This window comes from Cebus imitator, unplaced genomic scaffold, assembly GCF_001604975.1.
Source record: "Cebus imitator isolate Cc_AM_T3 unplaced genomic scaffold, Cebus_imitator-1.0 Scaffold101, whole genome shotgun sequence".
Lineage (NCBI taxonomy): Eukaryota > Metazoa > Chordata > Mammalia > Primates > Cebidae > Cebus > Cebus imitator.
The window spans coordinates 6,396,584-6,408,488 of record NW_016107416.1 but is presented as its reverse complement, the minus strand read 5'-3'; the positions used below and the strand labels follow the sequence as shown (position 1 = coordinate 6,408,488).

At 40.2% G+C, this 11,905-nt stretch overlaps 1 protein-coding gene across 2 annotated transcripts; it reads left to right on the top strand.

Moving 5' to 3' along the window:
• Positions 1 to 811: 811 nt before the first annotated feature.
• On the top strand, positions 812 to 10,454 carry LOC108310144 (putative malate dehydrogenase 1B). 2 transcript variants are annotated; one of them, XM_037741499.1, is made up of 4 exons: positions 812 to 1,460; positions 6,905 to 6,955; positions 8,654 to 8,722; positions 9,779 to 10,454. In XM_037741499.1, the coding sequence occupies exons 1-4, from the start codon at positions 1,313 to 1,315 to the stop codon at positions 9,805 to 9,807; spliced, it is 297 nt and encodes a 98-aa protein (XP_037597427.1). In that variant the 5' UTR covers positions 812 to 1,312; the 3' UTR covers positions 9,808 to 10,454. The 2 variants fall into 2 exon arrangements, with proteins under 2 accessions (XP_037597427.1, XP_017392396.1); XM_017536907.2 differs by lacking the exon at positions 6,905 to 6,955.
• Positions 10,455 to 11,905: the final 1,451 nt, after the last annotated feature.

Here is an 11,905-nt window from a genome sequence, read left to right as displayed (position 1 = left end):
TTTCTTTATATCATTTATGCCCTTTTATAAGCTTTTTTCTATTTTTAAAAATTATTACTATTTTTTTTTTGAGATGGAGTCTCACTCTGTCGCCCAGGCTAGAGTGCAGTGGCACGATCTTGGCTCACTGCAACCTCTATCTCCCAGGTTCAAGCAATTCTCCTGCCTCAGCCTCCCAAGTAGCTGGATTTTATTTCTATTTATTACTTCCTTCTTTATCCAATCCAGACCCTCATAGCTAAGGTGACTTTGGTTATCCACATTGAACATAAGAGTGGAAAATGAGTCCAGTTCACTTAGCATTTGGGAAGGAAGAAGATGAGGCAAAGAAATTGAAGGTCATTGCAAGAAAGCAGATGAAGTAATAGACTTTGGGGGTCTAGGATGGTTAAGGAAGGAAGTAATAAATAGAAATAAAATAAAATAAATTAGCTGGGCATGGTGGCACACGCCTATAGTTTCAGCTACTCGGGAGGCTAAGGCAGGAGAATCACTTGAACCAGGGAGGCAGAGGTTGCAGTGAGCCAAGATCACACTACTGTACCTCAGCCTGGGTGACAGAGTGAGACTCTGTCTAAAAAAAATAAAATAAAAGAGTCCAAACAAGGAGGATATTGAAACTATTTAACAACCAGGATGGGTACAGATCCCAACCAATTAAAACAGTTGCTGCCTTTCAGAATGGACTAACTGATCAAAATAAACAGAGAGGGCCATTGGTCCAAACCAGAGAGGGCTGAGTGAGGTCAAAGTAGGGGAAGTGGGGGAGGAAGTGTGGGGTTTGGGAGTTCAGAGGAGGTTCTGGCTGTTGGCCAAGTCACCAGGAGTGGGCCAAACCAAAGCCCAGAGGATGCAGGAAGTGAAGGTGCAGGCACAGAGGGATATATAGAAGTCCAGTGCGCATTTGATTTACCTCAGATTCTTTTATTCTCAGAATTCAGAGGCCCTCTGTGTGCTTCCCACACTAGGCAGAATAGAGCTTCAAGTTCCTTTCATGGGAGTGGGCTACAAAGCAGTCATTCCAAAACTGACTCTATTGACTTACAGATAGTCCTAACTGTCCCAAATATACTTGTATTATAAACAGTTTTGTGAGAAAAAAAAAAAAAGACTTGATTTTATGCTGTGTATTAACAAAGAACAAAGGTCGAGGGGTGTGCGTGTGTGTATTTGATTGATCTTAACTTTGTCATCTTTGGCTCTTGCCCTCATAAGGAAACACTCTTCCAGGTATTCCAAAATCAGAGAATTGAAAATAATCAGAGATTCCCACCCTCTCAAAGTGTGGAGATCTCTGCTTACTAACATATCAATGAGATTATTCTTGTGTGAGGTTTGTTTAATCTCTTCAATTAATGCAATACTGACTTTCCTGATTTTAGAAACTGAACTACATAAAAAAGATAAAAGGATCTCCTTACTCATCACAGACGACAGCCAGGAAGGACAGATCTCAGATGGTAGGTATACTTACACTCAATGTTTTCAAATGCCCTTTTTATTCAAGAGTTAACACTACATTTCAAAGAAAGAAATTTGATCACCCACCAACTATAAAGTGGGAGTCAAGTTATCCTATATTTAAAAATAGGATTATATTTAAAATCTGTTTAAATCTTTGGAGAAAAATACCAGATATTCACTAAGCACCGTCTATCTGCTGGATGCTGTGAGAGACACTGGGGCCACAATAAGGAAATGACGGCCCCACTCACTGGGGAAAGGGCCCATGAGAATTTGAAAAGGTAAATCCCAAGACACACCATGAATTAAATGGTTTCATATAATGAGGCAAGATAGATGAAAAGGAAGGAAAGTACATAATAAGTAGTCTAAAAATTTACATGAGGGCCGGGCACCATGGCTCATGCCTCTCTAACACCAGCACTTTGGGAGGCTGAAGCGGGTGGATCATGAGGTCAAGAGAACGAGGCTATCCTGGTCAATATGGTGAAACTCCATCTCTACTAAAAACACAAAAATTAGCTGGGCATGGTGGCATGTGCCTGTAATCCCAGCTACTTGGGAGGCTGAGGCAGGAGAATTGCTTGAACCCGGGAGGCGGAGGTTGCAGTGAGCCAAGGTCGCACCACTGCACTACAGCCTAATGACAGAGCAAGCCTGTGTCAAAAACAAACAAACAAAAAACCCTCACATGAAAAGGAGAAAGCCTTGTATAAAGGAAAAAATTTAATTATATCTTGAAATCTATTGGGATATAAGATGGCCAGAGATCTAAAAAATGGGCATTTCTTCAGAAACTGAGTCAGTTCAGTCATGCAATATGAAAAATGTCTAGAGATCTTATGTACATCAATGTGCATATCTTCTGAATACAGTGTCTTCCAGATGCATAGGATGGATGAGGCTGGAAAGGTAGGTAGGGGCCATCTGTTGTTTGGCTGAGTGGCTAGTTAGCAGTATGACTGGTGGATGGCAGATGACACAATTGTTGATGAAAAGAGTCAAACTCTGTGATATTTTAAGACATTTATTCTGAGCCAAATATGAGTGACCATGGCCCATGACACAGCCCTCAGGAGGTCCTGAGAACACATGCCCAAGGTGGTCGAGGTACAGCGTGGGTTTATATATTTTAGGAAGGCATGAGCCATCAGTCATATACATTTAAGAAATACATTGGTTTTGTTCAGGAAGGTGGGACAAGTCAAAGCTGGTGGGGGGTCTCCATGCTATAGGTAAATTTAAACATTTTCCCACAGACAATTGGTTGAATTTGTCTAAAGACCTGGGATTGATAGAAAGGAATGTTCAGGTTGAGATAAAGGATTGTGGAGACCAAGTTTTGTCATACAGAGGAAGCACTCAGATAGCAGACTTCAGAGAGAGCAGGTTGTAAATTGTTTTGTATCAGACTTAAAAGGGTGCCTGGCTCTTAGATTATCTCCTGGATCTTCCAAGGAAGGAAGGAAAACAAAGGAGAGAGGGGATTCTCTATCGAATGTGGATTTTTCCCACAAGAGATTTTGCAGGGCAATTTCAAGGTACTGCAATGAAATATATTTTAGAGTAAAACATTTTGATTTGATTCCTTGTTATGGCAGAGTCAGATTGGAAGGTAAGTGACGATATAAAGGATTAAATAAAACACATCTGATGAGAATTTATTGTTTGTAGGGCATGACTTCTCTTTAGAAAGGAATTTGAGCAAAACAAAAAATCAGAGCTTAGTCTTCAGGACAAAGCACAAAATAGATGGTGTCAGGCTTAGAGAATTAATCCAGCTGTAATGTGAGCCCTATAGGGGACTATCAACAGCCCAAATCACTGTCCTCACAAGCGTGGTGAACTCAGTCCCACCTAGACAGTGTCTCTCTAAATATCTGAGTGGCAGCACGATTATTGCATTTGGCCTAGTTGGCATTAAGCAACACTTCAAATCTGAGGGCACCAAGGCCCTTGTGACAAGTGAGAAAAACTGTAAGATCTGTCATGAAGAAGGAGATGGCAGCTTTCGAGGGTGGGGGAAGAAAAGCCAAATTGTAGAATGTGTATTCCGGAGACTACTCACATCAGAACAGTTTCAGTGGCTAATTACAGTTTAGGTTCTTAGACCCCTACCCAGATAAATAATAAGCTTATGCAGATGAAAGAACTTTAGTCATAATAAAAGAGAGAAAATGGGTTGATGTAAGGAGATTGTTTGTTGAATAAGCATAGGAATCAAATATATCCAATTATAGTGTTTTCCATATTTTGGGAAACATTTCCATAACTTAGGTGGATTGTAAAAAAATACAGTGATCAATGAAATCAATTTAATCACTAAAATTTTTCTCATTGAAATAGAATGAAATTGATAAGAGTAAGGAGACCAGATTTTTTTCCCCCCGATGAACTAGAATAGTATAGAAAGAACAAACAGCAAGTAAGAAAACAAGAAAAGGGTAAGTAGGACTAGATCAGTGTATTAGTCAGGGTTCCCTTAAGGGACAGAACTAATAGGATATATAGATCCATATATATAAAAAGGAGTGTAAGTATTAACTTACATGTGGTGGGAATCACCACCCCTTCGTCTTTCAAGTCCTTGATAGTGGCACTAATCTCTGCAATCCCTCCAGGGATACGATATTATTTTTGACTTACTATTTTTCTAGTAGAGAAAGCTCTTCTGGCTTCCATTTGGCCTTTCCTACCATAATAGCCCTCACCCTACCAGTCAGGGAGCCATTGTGGGGATTCCGCCAGTGACTAAGTATGTCTATGCCAATTATGCATTCTGGCACTGGGGAAATGACCACAGGATGAGTCCAGTGACCTATTGGACCCACTGTAAGTCAGATCTGAGCTAAAACTCCATTAATTACCTGACCTCCATAGGCCCCTACTTTAACTGGAAGACCGCAATGATGTTTTGGGTCCCCTGGAATCAATGTCAGCTCAGAGCCGGTGTGCAGTAGTCCCTGAAATGTCCAATTATTTCCCTTTCCCCAGTGCACATTACCCTGGTAAAAGGCCAGAGGTCTCCTTGGGGAAGGATGGGAGAAAGATTCACTGCATAAATTGTTGGTAATGTAGTGGGGTCCTTCCTCAAGGGGGTCCGGTCTCCCCTTCATTCAAGGGGTTCAGGGTCTGTAAATGGACTCAAATCTAGAAATTGATTGAGGTCCATGATTCTCTGTTTTATAATTCAAATGAGTCTTTTGTTCATTAGACCCAGACGATTTATGCTTTATAAATCAAGTAGAAATGCAGTAGGCTTCCTATCAGTTTCACATCTAGGAACATCGTGTTCAATTAGCCAATGCTAGAGCTCTACACGAGTCAGACTATTCTGATTGCTGTTTGTCTCTGCTGCCCATAACGATAGCTACACCCATCTTGCCTCTGAAAGTTGGTTAATTGCCACCAGTTGGCCCCTGCCACCTCGGGATCCAGTTATTCCCAATGTATTTAAGTTTTGTAGTTGAGTGGCTGTGGTTCCCACTGTTAGATCTGACATACAGAGAAGAGCAACTACAGGGATCTTCAAAGATTCAGGTGCTACCCTCACAAATCTATTTCGCAAGGCATTTGTCAAGGGTATATCTTCTGGACCCTCCCAGCTGGGATGAATACGTCTAAAGTGACTAATCCACTCCACCATCCTAATCTCCCTAAGCCTTTGGATCCCTTCCATTAAATCAATGGAGATCAGGCATTTCCAGCTCGCTCACAGTGCGCCATCTTCTAATCCATATTTTAGCTAACCAAGCAAATAAACTATTAGAACCTTTTTTTTAACTCCCTGAGCTGCAACATTAAATACAGAGTCCCTACTTAGTGGACCCAAGTCAATAAATTCATCTAATCCAACTTCCACCATTATCCCATACCCTTAATCTCCATTCCCATGACTGTTCTCCAGATTTCTGTTTAAATAAATTAGAGAACTCAAGCAGTTCTTTTTGAGTGTAGCTCACTTCCTCATGGATCATATCTGAACCTCACCTCTAGGGGCCTGCTGGGACTTAGTTATAGGTATAGAAGCAAACAGAGGCGTTGGGGGCGACTCCTGAGGAGAATCAACATTATTTTGCCTGGCAACTGCCTCAGAAAGACCATCAATGTTGCCTCAGGCAGTACAGGGTTTATCTCCGCAGACAAAGGTGGAAAGGCCAATGGCAGCATGGGCAGGGAAGGGAATGTTGCCACTACTGGGTATGGGAAAGCTGTTCCTTCTGGCAAAAATGGTTTATCAGAGTTTACAAACTCAGCGTCCCCAGCTTCATCGGGGTCCTCCCACACATCCCCATTCCAAGTTGCAAGTTCCCATTCTCTTCCAATCAATGCCCTCACTTTAACAGTAGACACCTGGTAAGGCATGCACCTTTTGTTGCAGGTCAGCCACTCAGACACATAAGAGCTTGTGTCTGTTTTTCTATAATTTCAGCTCTTTCTCTACAGGAGATAAGACTGTCATTCAGGGCAATCTTCACAGATTTGAGGCTCAGTATCTGCTTCTGAAGTCAGGAGACAGAATCCCTGAGTTCATCATTTTCTTTTGCCACATTGTCCACTGAACTTAGGAGCAACTAAGCAGCTTCATTATGTTTCTTTGTTCACCACATATAGTCAAAGGCATTATGTATAGTCACTAAACTCGCTGCCTGTCATGAATCAGGAGTGTCAGATGCATTTATTTTGCATAACTCTAAGCAGTTCATACCCAGGGCTATCAGTTTTCTCCATGCTATTAGAGTACTTAGTAGGTTGAGGTATAATCATACTAAGCAGCCAACTCCAGATACCTCAAAACCAATGAAAGAAACTCCATCCTTAATATTCTGTTTCTCTAGAACCACTCCTGGTACCAAAATCTGTATTAGTCAAGGTTCCCTAGAGGGACAGAACTAACAGGATACATATATGTATATAAAGGGGAGTTTATTAACTTACATGATCACAGGGTCCCACAATAGGCTGTCTGCAAGCATCTAGCACAGGAGAAGATGTAGGCTAGGAGGCTAGGCAAGTCTCACCTTTTCACATTTTTCTGCCCACTTTATATTTGCTCGCAGCTGATTAGATTGTGCCCACCAGATTAAGGGTGGGTGTGTCTTCCCCAACCCACTGACTCAAATGTTAATCTCCTTTGGCAAAACCCTCACAGACACACCCAGGATCAATATTTTGCATCCTTCAATCCAGTCAAGTTGGCACTCAGTATTAACCATCACAATTAGAAAAGGATAAGTATTATTTCAAGTAATTTTTGTTCCATTAATATGTACACAAAGGCACACACTGGACTATAATGTAAAATGTGCCTTTTATTATGGCACATAGTGCCTTCATAGTCACTGAAGCTTGAAAACCATTGACTTAGAACATCTTATGACCTAGTCAGGTTGTTGGTTGTAGTCTAAATCCAGCATGTTTTATTTAATTTTGATTTCAGAACATAAAGATCTGGTCCCTGATGAAGAACAAGATCTAATTACATCAGACAGTAAGTCAGTGGGGTTATAAACAATGTCTATACTGCTAATAGTCATGACTCATATTGTCCAGTTGTTAGAGAATAATGTATGGTCTAGCAACCAAAGCAAGTTTTAAATAACTGCTTCTTTTCATATGCTTCACAAATACTTTGAAATGGGCACACAAAATGTCAATATTTTTAAAAATACTAAAACTGCTTCTTTGTCATACTCACCTCAAACTCTCCCAAAATACTCTAACTTCAGCTCCAGTCCCTTTTGTCTCCTCCTTTTCTTCCCAATTCTTTATTACAAAGCCCAAAATAATCAATATGGCAAGACAGCATCTTCCTTGGAAGACAGGTGAGAGGAAGAGACTGATAGAGCCAAGTTAGAATTCTCCTTAACAGGGAAAATCTGGGAACTTTTTGTCTCATTATGCATATATATAGCTCATCATATATGTAATACATAATATATTACACATATACACACACATGTATATGTTTATGCTGTTGACCCTTGAACAGCATGGTTTGAACTGTGCAGGTCCACTTATTATGTAGATTTTCTTCCACCTCTACCATTCCTAAGACAGCAAGACCAATGCCTCCTCTTCCTGCTGCTCCTCCCCAGCCTAGTCAACATAAAGAAAATGAGGATAAAGAGCTTTATGATGACCCATTTCCACTTAATGAGTAGTAAATATATTTTCTTTTCCCTATGACTTTTGTAGTAACATTTTCTTTTTTCTAGCTTACTTTATTGTTAGAATACAGTATATGATACATATAACATACAAAATATATGTTAATCAACTGTTATCAGCAAGACTTGTGGTCAACAGTAAGCTATTAGTTAAGCTTTGGGGGAGTCAAAAGTTATGTGTAGATTATTGATTACACAGGGGAATGGTGCCCCTAACATCCACATCATTCAAGGGTCAACTGTATACATATAATGTGAGTGCTTGCAAATATTTATGTAGAGGATTGTATTTTTTCTAAAGCTGCCTATACAAACCATATATTAACAAAATAATAATTTAGGGCCGGGCATAGTGGCTCACGCCTGTAATCCCAGCACTATGGGAGGCTGAGGTGGGTGGATTACAAGGTCAGGAGTTTGAGAACAGCCTGGCCAACATGGCGAAACCCCATTTCAACTAAAAATACAAAAAAAAAAAAAAATTAGCCAGGCATAGTGGTGTGCACCTGTAGTCCCAGCTACTTGGGAGGCTGGGGCAAGAGATTTGCCTGAACCAGGAGGTGGAGGCTACAGTGAGCTGAGATCACACCACTGCACTCCAGCCTGGGTGACAGGGTGAGACTCTGTCTCAAAAAAATAAAATAATAATAATAATTTAGTATGTTTCCATTTTTATGGCTTCGCCTGAAACTATATAGAAGGAAGCTAACAAGCATTGAGAAGCTGCCCAGTGGTTTATGGGGCCAGGGGAGGAGGCTTCATAGGGAGGTTGGTAGAAAGATGCCACACTGAGCAGTTGACTGAACATCTGCTTGTTCATATTGTCCACTCAGGACATGGATAAGCCATCATCGTTGGTTGTGACTTTATATAATAGTGGTCTAGCATCTTGCAACTGCTAGGAGAGCAGTGCATTCAGAGAAATTTCAGATGAGGGAACAAGATAGAAGTAAACAAAAATAACTGCAAAAATTATTGTGCTTTACATACTAAAACTATTCTTTTAACTCTATTTGCAGCAGCAGATTTTCAAAATCTGAGTCCTCAAACCACCTCTGAAAAGCCACAGAGTCTTGAGTTCCTAAATGGTAGGTGGTAGACAAAACATTAACTAGTATTTTCTTATTCTGCAAATGGAACTGGGTAGTAGAGGATCATGTTTATTTGCAATACTATTCTTGTCATACCGCCTCCCTTTCCCACATTCTGCAGGGACCCAGCCTTGGTTGCTTACTCTCTGGGATCCTAGCTTCCCATTTCTTTTTTTTTTTTTTTTTAAGACAGGCTCTGCTCTGTTGCCCAGGCTCTAGTGCAGTGGCACAGTGACAGCTCACTGCAACCTCAACCTCCTAGACTTGTGATCCTCCCAACTCAGCCTTCACACCCAACTAATATTTAAAATTTTTGTAGAGCTAGGGTCTCATAGTGTTGCCCAGGCTGGTCTCAATCTCCTGGGCCCAAGTGACCACCTACTTTGGTCTCCCAAAATGCTAGAATTACAGGTGTGAGCCACTGCATCTGGCCTGCTTCCCACTTTTGCAACCAAAGCTATGAGAACCTAATCCTTCCCTCAAAATGAATAAGTAAGGAAATTGACACAAGCAATCTGCATGTCCAGATTTCCCATATATATAACTGAGTTGAAAACAAAGCTGATGTAGGTTTCTTTGTGGTTGATCAGTCAGGATATTCCCCTAAGTCCCCACACTTTTATTTAAATGTCTAATAAAATGAAAAAAATCCCGTACACCTTTCATTCTGAAATGTATAGTATGACAGACTTAGGAATGGGGCTAATCATGGGGAATTAGAATTGGTGCATAGAGGAGCAGCAAAGCCAAGAGCAGGAATGGAGCTGACAGCATAGCTGCATACACGATTTGGAATGAAAAGCAAGGTACCAGGAGAGAGCACGTAAAAATAGCTTATGGCCAGGGAAGAGGCCACAATTAGTTTTGCTATATGAAAATATCTAACTATGATCTCATGGCTTTATTTCCCCATAGAATCCCTCTCACACATGTACTTTCTCAGCTATTGAATCATGAATACAGGAATCAAGTAAACAAAAAAGCTAATAAAAACATATGCTACTAACATATTTTGGAAATAGTTATATCTTTTCATTTCTTTTTCTTTTGCAGACTTTGAAAGCAAAACTGTGGAACCCTAACAGATCAAAATGGATGAAATGCATAATTACTTGGTAGCATAATAAATATAGAAAGAATTTATATGAATGTTTATATTTAAGGAAGAATAATTTGAAAGATTTATATCGGTCTTAGATAATACTATGCCAGGCAATTAAATCACTGTGACAGCACAAAGGTCAAAGTTCAGTTATTTTGCATTACTGTATCCACTCATGTTCATTTAATAATAATTGGATTTTTCTCAGAAATATTTTGGTGTCAAATGCATTTTTTTATGCTACATTAAAATAGAGTTGTCAGTCATTGCATCTGCGCATACATCTTCTGAAAGAACTTCCTTCTACCAGCCATACCTAACACCTGCACCTAAGTGGCCATGTTTGCTCAACTGTCCTCACCACCTTGGCCTCAACTAATTAGGCCAAACAGATGCACCTCACTCAAGGAGAGCAACCATATTTTCTCTCTCTCAAAAAAATTTGAACTGAGACCAATGAGTAAGTTGGTATCTGGGTCAGGTTAATGGTAGTGAACAATGTGCCTGTGAACTCTTCAGAGCTGGTTGGGTTCACCACCTTCATAAGGACCTGCCTCTGTACCATTTTTCCTTGGATGTACTTTGTATAAGGGTCTAAACAATAAATCACACTTTTTTAAAGCTTAAGTTTCTGTTTGACAACAGATATGGCCTGAATAAAATGAATTTTGAAAGAAAAGCACAATATTTTTACTATATAATTGCATGGTTTAAGTAACAATTACAGGCTTTTATTAAAGTGGTAATAGCCAAACCAGTATGCTCAAATATTTTCCAGCTAATAAGACCCTTTACAAATGCCAGTTAGGAACTTTTGAAAGCCCAGGAGTCATGTGAAAAACTGCTGATACCTCTGCTTTCTTTGTATGTAGTTCTTAAGATAGAAATCACTTTCTGAAAATTCAGGAGAATTGCAGGTGCATCTTCTGCATTGCTTCTGCACCATCATAATGAAATGGATAATTTCAAACCCATGATTATCTTTTGCTTGTGTCCAAAGTCAGCTCTTCATTTGATGTTATTGTAAAGAAAGCTTAGTGTCTGTGTTAAGTACATTGATTTTGCGCCCTAATCCTACCGATACCATTGCCTCACCTTGTGGAGTCCTCAACCCAAGGAATGTGACCACAGAGAACAATACCTGGATGAGAAATCAAATGGTGCTTTGCACAGAGCCGGGCACATGGTGGTTGCCCCTTGTGATAAAATTAAACAAGATTGGAAACTGATTCAGACCAAGAAGCCCAGGCTAAACTTCCTGCTTCATACCCTTTGAATCAGTTATGTGACTCATTTACTATACATAACCAGATAGAATAACTAGAACAAAGAACACAACCATGAACACATCATCTTTCAATGTAGTGGCCCTCCCTTTTAGTGATTTTCTTTCCATGAGTGTCAAGCTGCAAACGATGCAATAATGAGCTTCTTCTCCAATTGGTGGATATCTAGGAAAGGGATAGAGGAGACCTTGACAGAGTTTTGTCCCCTTTTGGGACATATTGATCCCCATTCCCAGAAGTGTGTACTTCCAGCATGAATATGAACTGTCATATGTTTGGACCACCACAGGATGACAAGGATGCTCTAGAATAGACTCCTACAGGAGAATAGAACAAATTGATTTTAATCACCATATCTTCTACCACACATTTGTCCCAAATTAATATAAGGAATTACACTGGCAGGAAAGTGCTAAGTGTTTGCTATTTATTTAGAAATAATGATGGTGCCACTTCAAAAATATTTTTCAGGGTGATCTGGTTTGGCTCTGTGTCCCCCACAAATTCCATCTTGTAGCTCCCATAATTCTGATGTGTTGTGGGAGGGACCCAGTGGGAGGTAATTGAATTATGAAAGCAGATCTTTCCCAGGCTGTTCTCACAATAATAAGTCTCACAGATCTAATGGCTTTAAAAATGGGAGTTTGCCTGCACAACCTCTCTCTTTGCCTGCCGCCATCTACATAAGATGTGACTTGTTCCTCCTTGCCATCCACCATGGTTGAGAGGCCTCCCTAGCCATGTGGAACTGTAAGTCCAATTAAACCTCTTCTTTTGTAAATTGCCCAGCCT

Bases quoted from the DNA above. Each gene is read 5' to 3' on its own strand.
- LOC108310144 (XM_037741499.1), top strand. From the start codon at position 1,313: ATGAGATTATTCTTGTGTGAGGTTTGTTTAATCTCTTCAATTAATGCA. The intron at 1,461-6,904 runs GTAGGTATACTT...TTTTGATTTCAG, and splicing joins GGAAGGACAGATCTCAGATG to AACATAAAGATCTGGTCCCT. The intron at 6,956-8,653 runs GTAAGTCAGTGG...CTCTATTTGCAG, and splicing joins AGATCTAATTACATCAGACA to CAGCAGATTTTCAAAATCTG.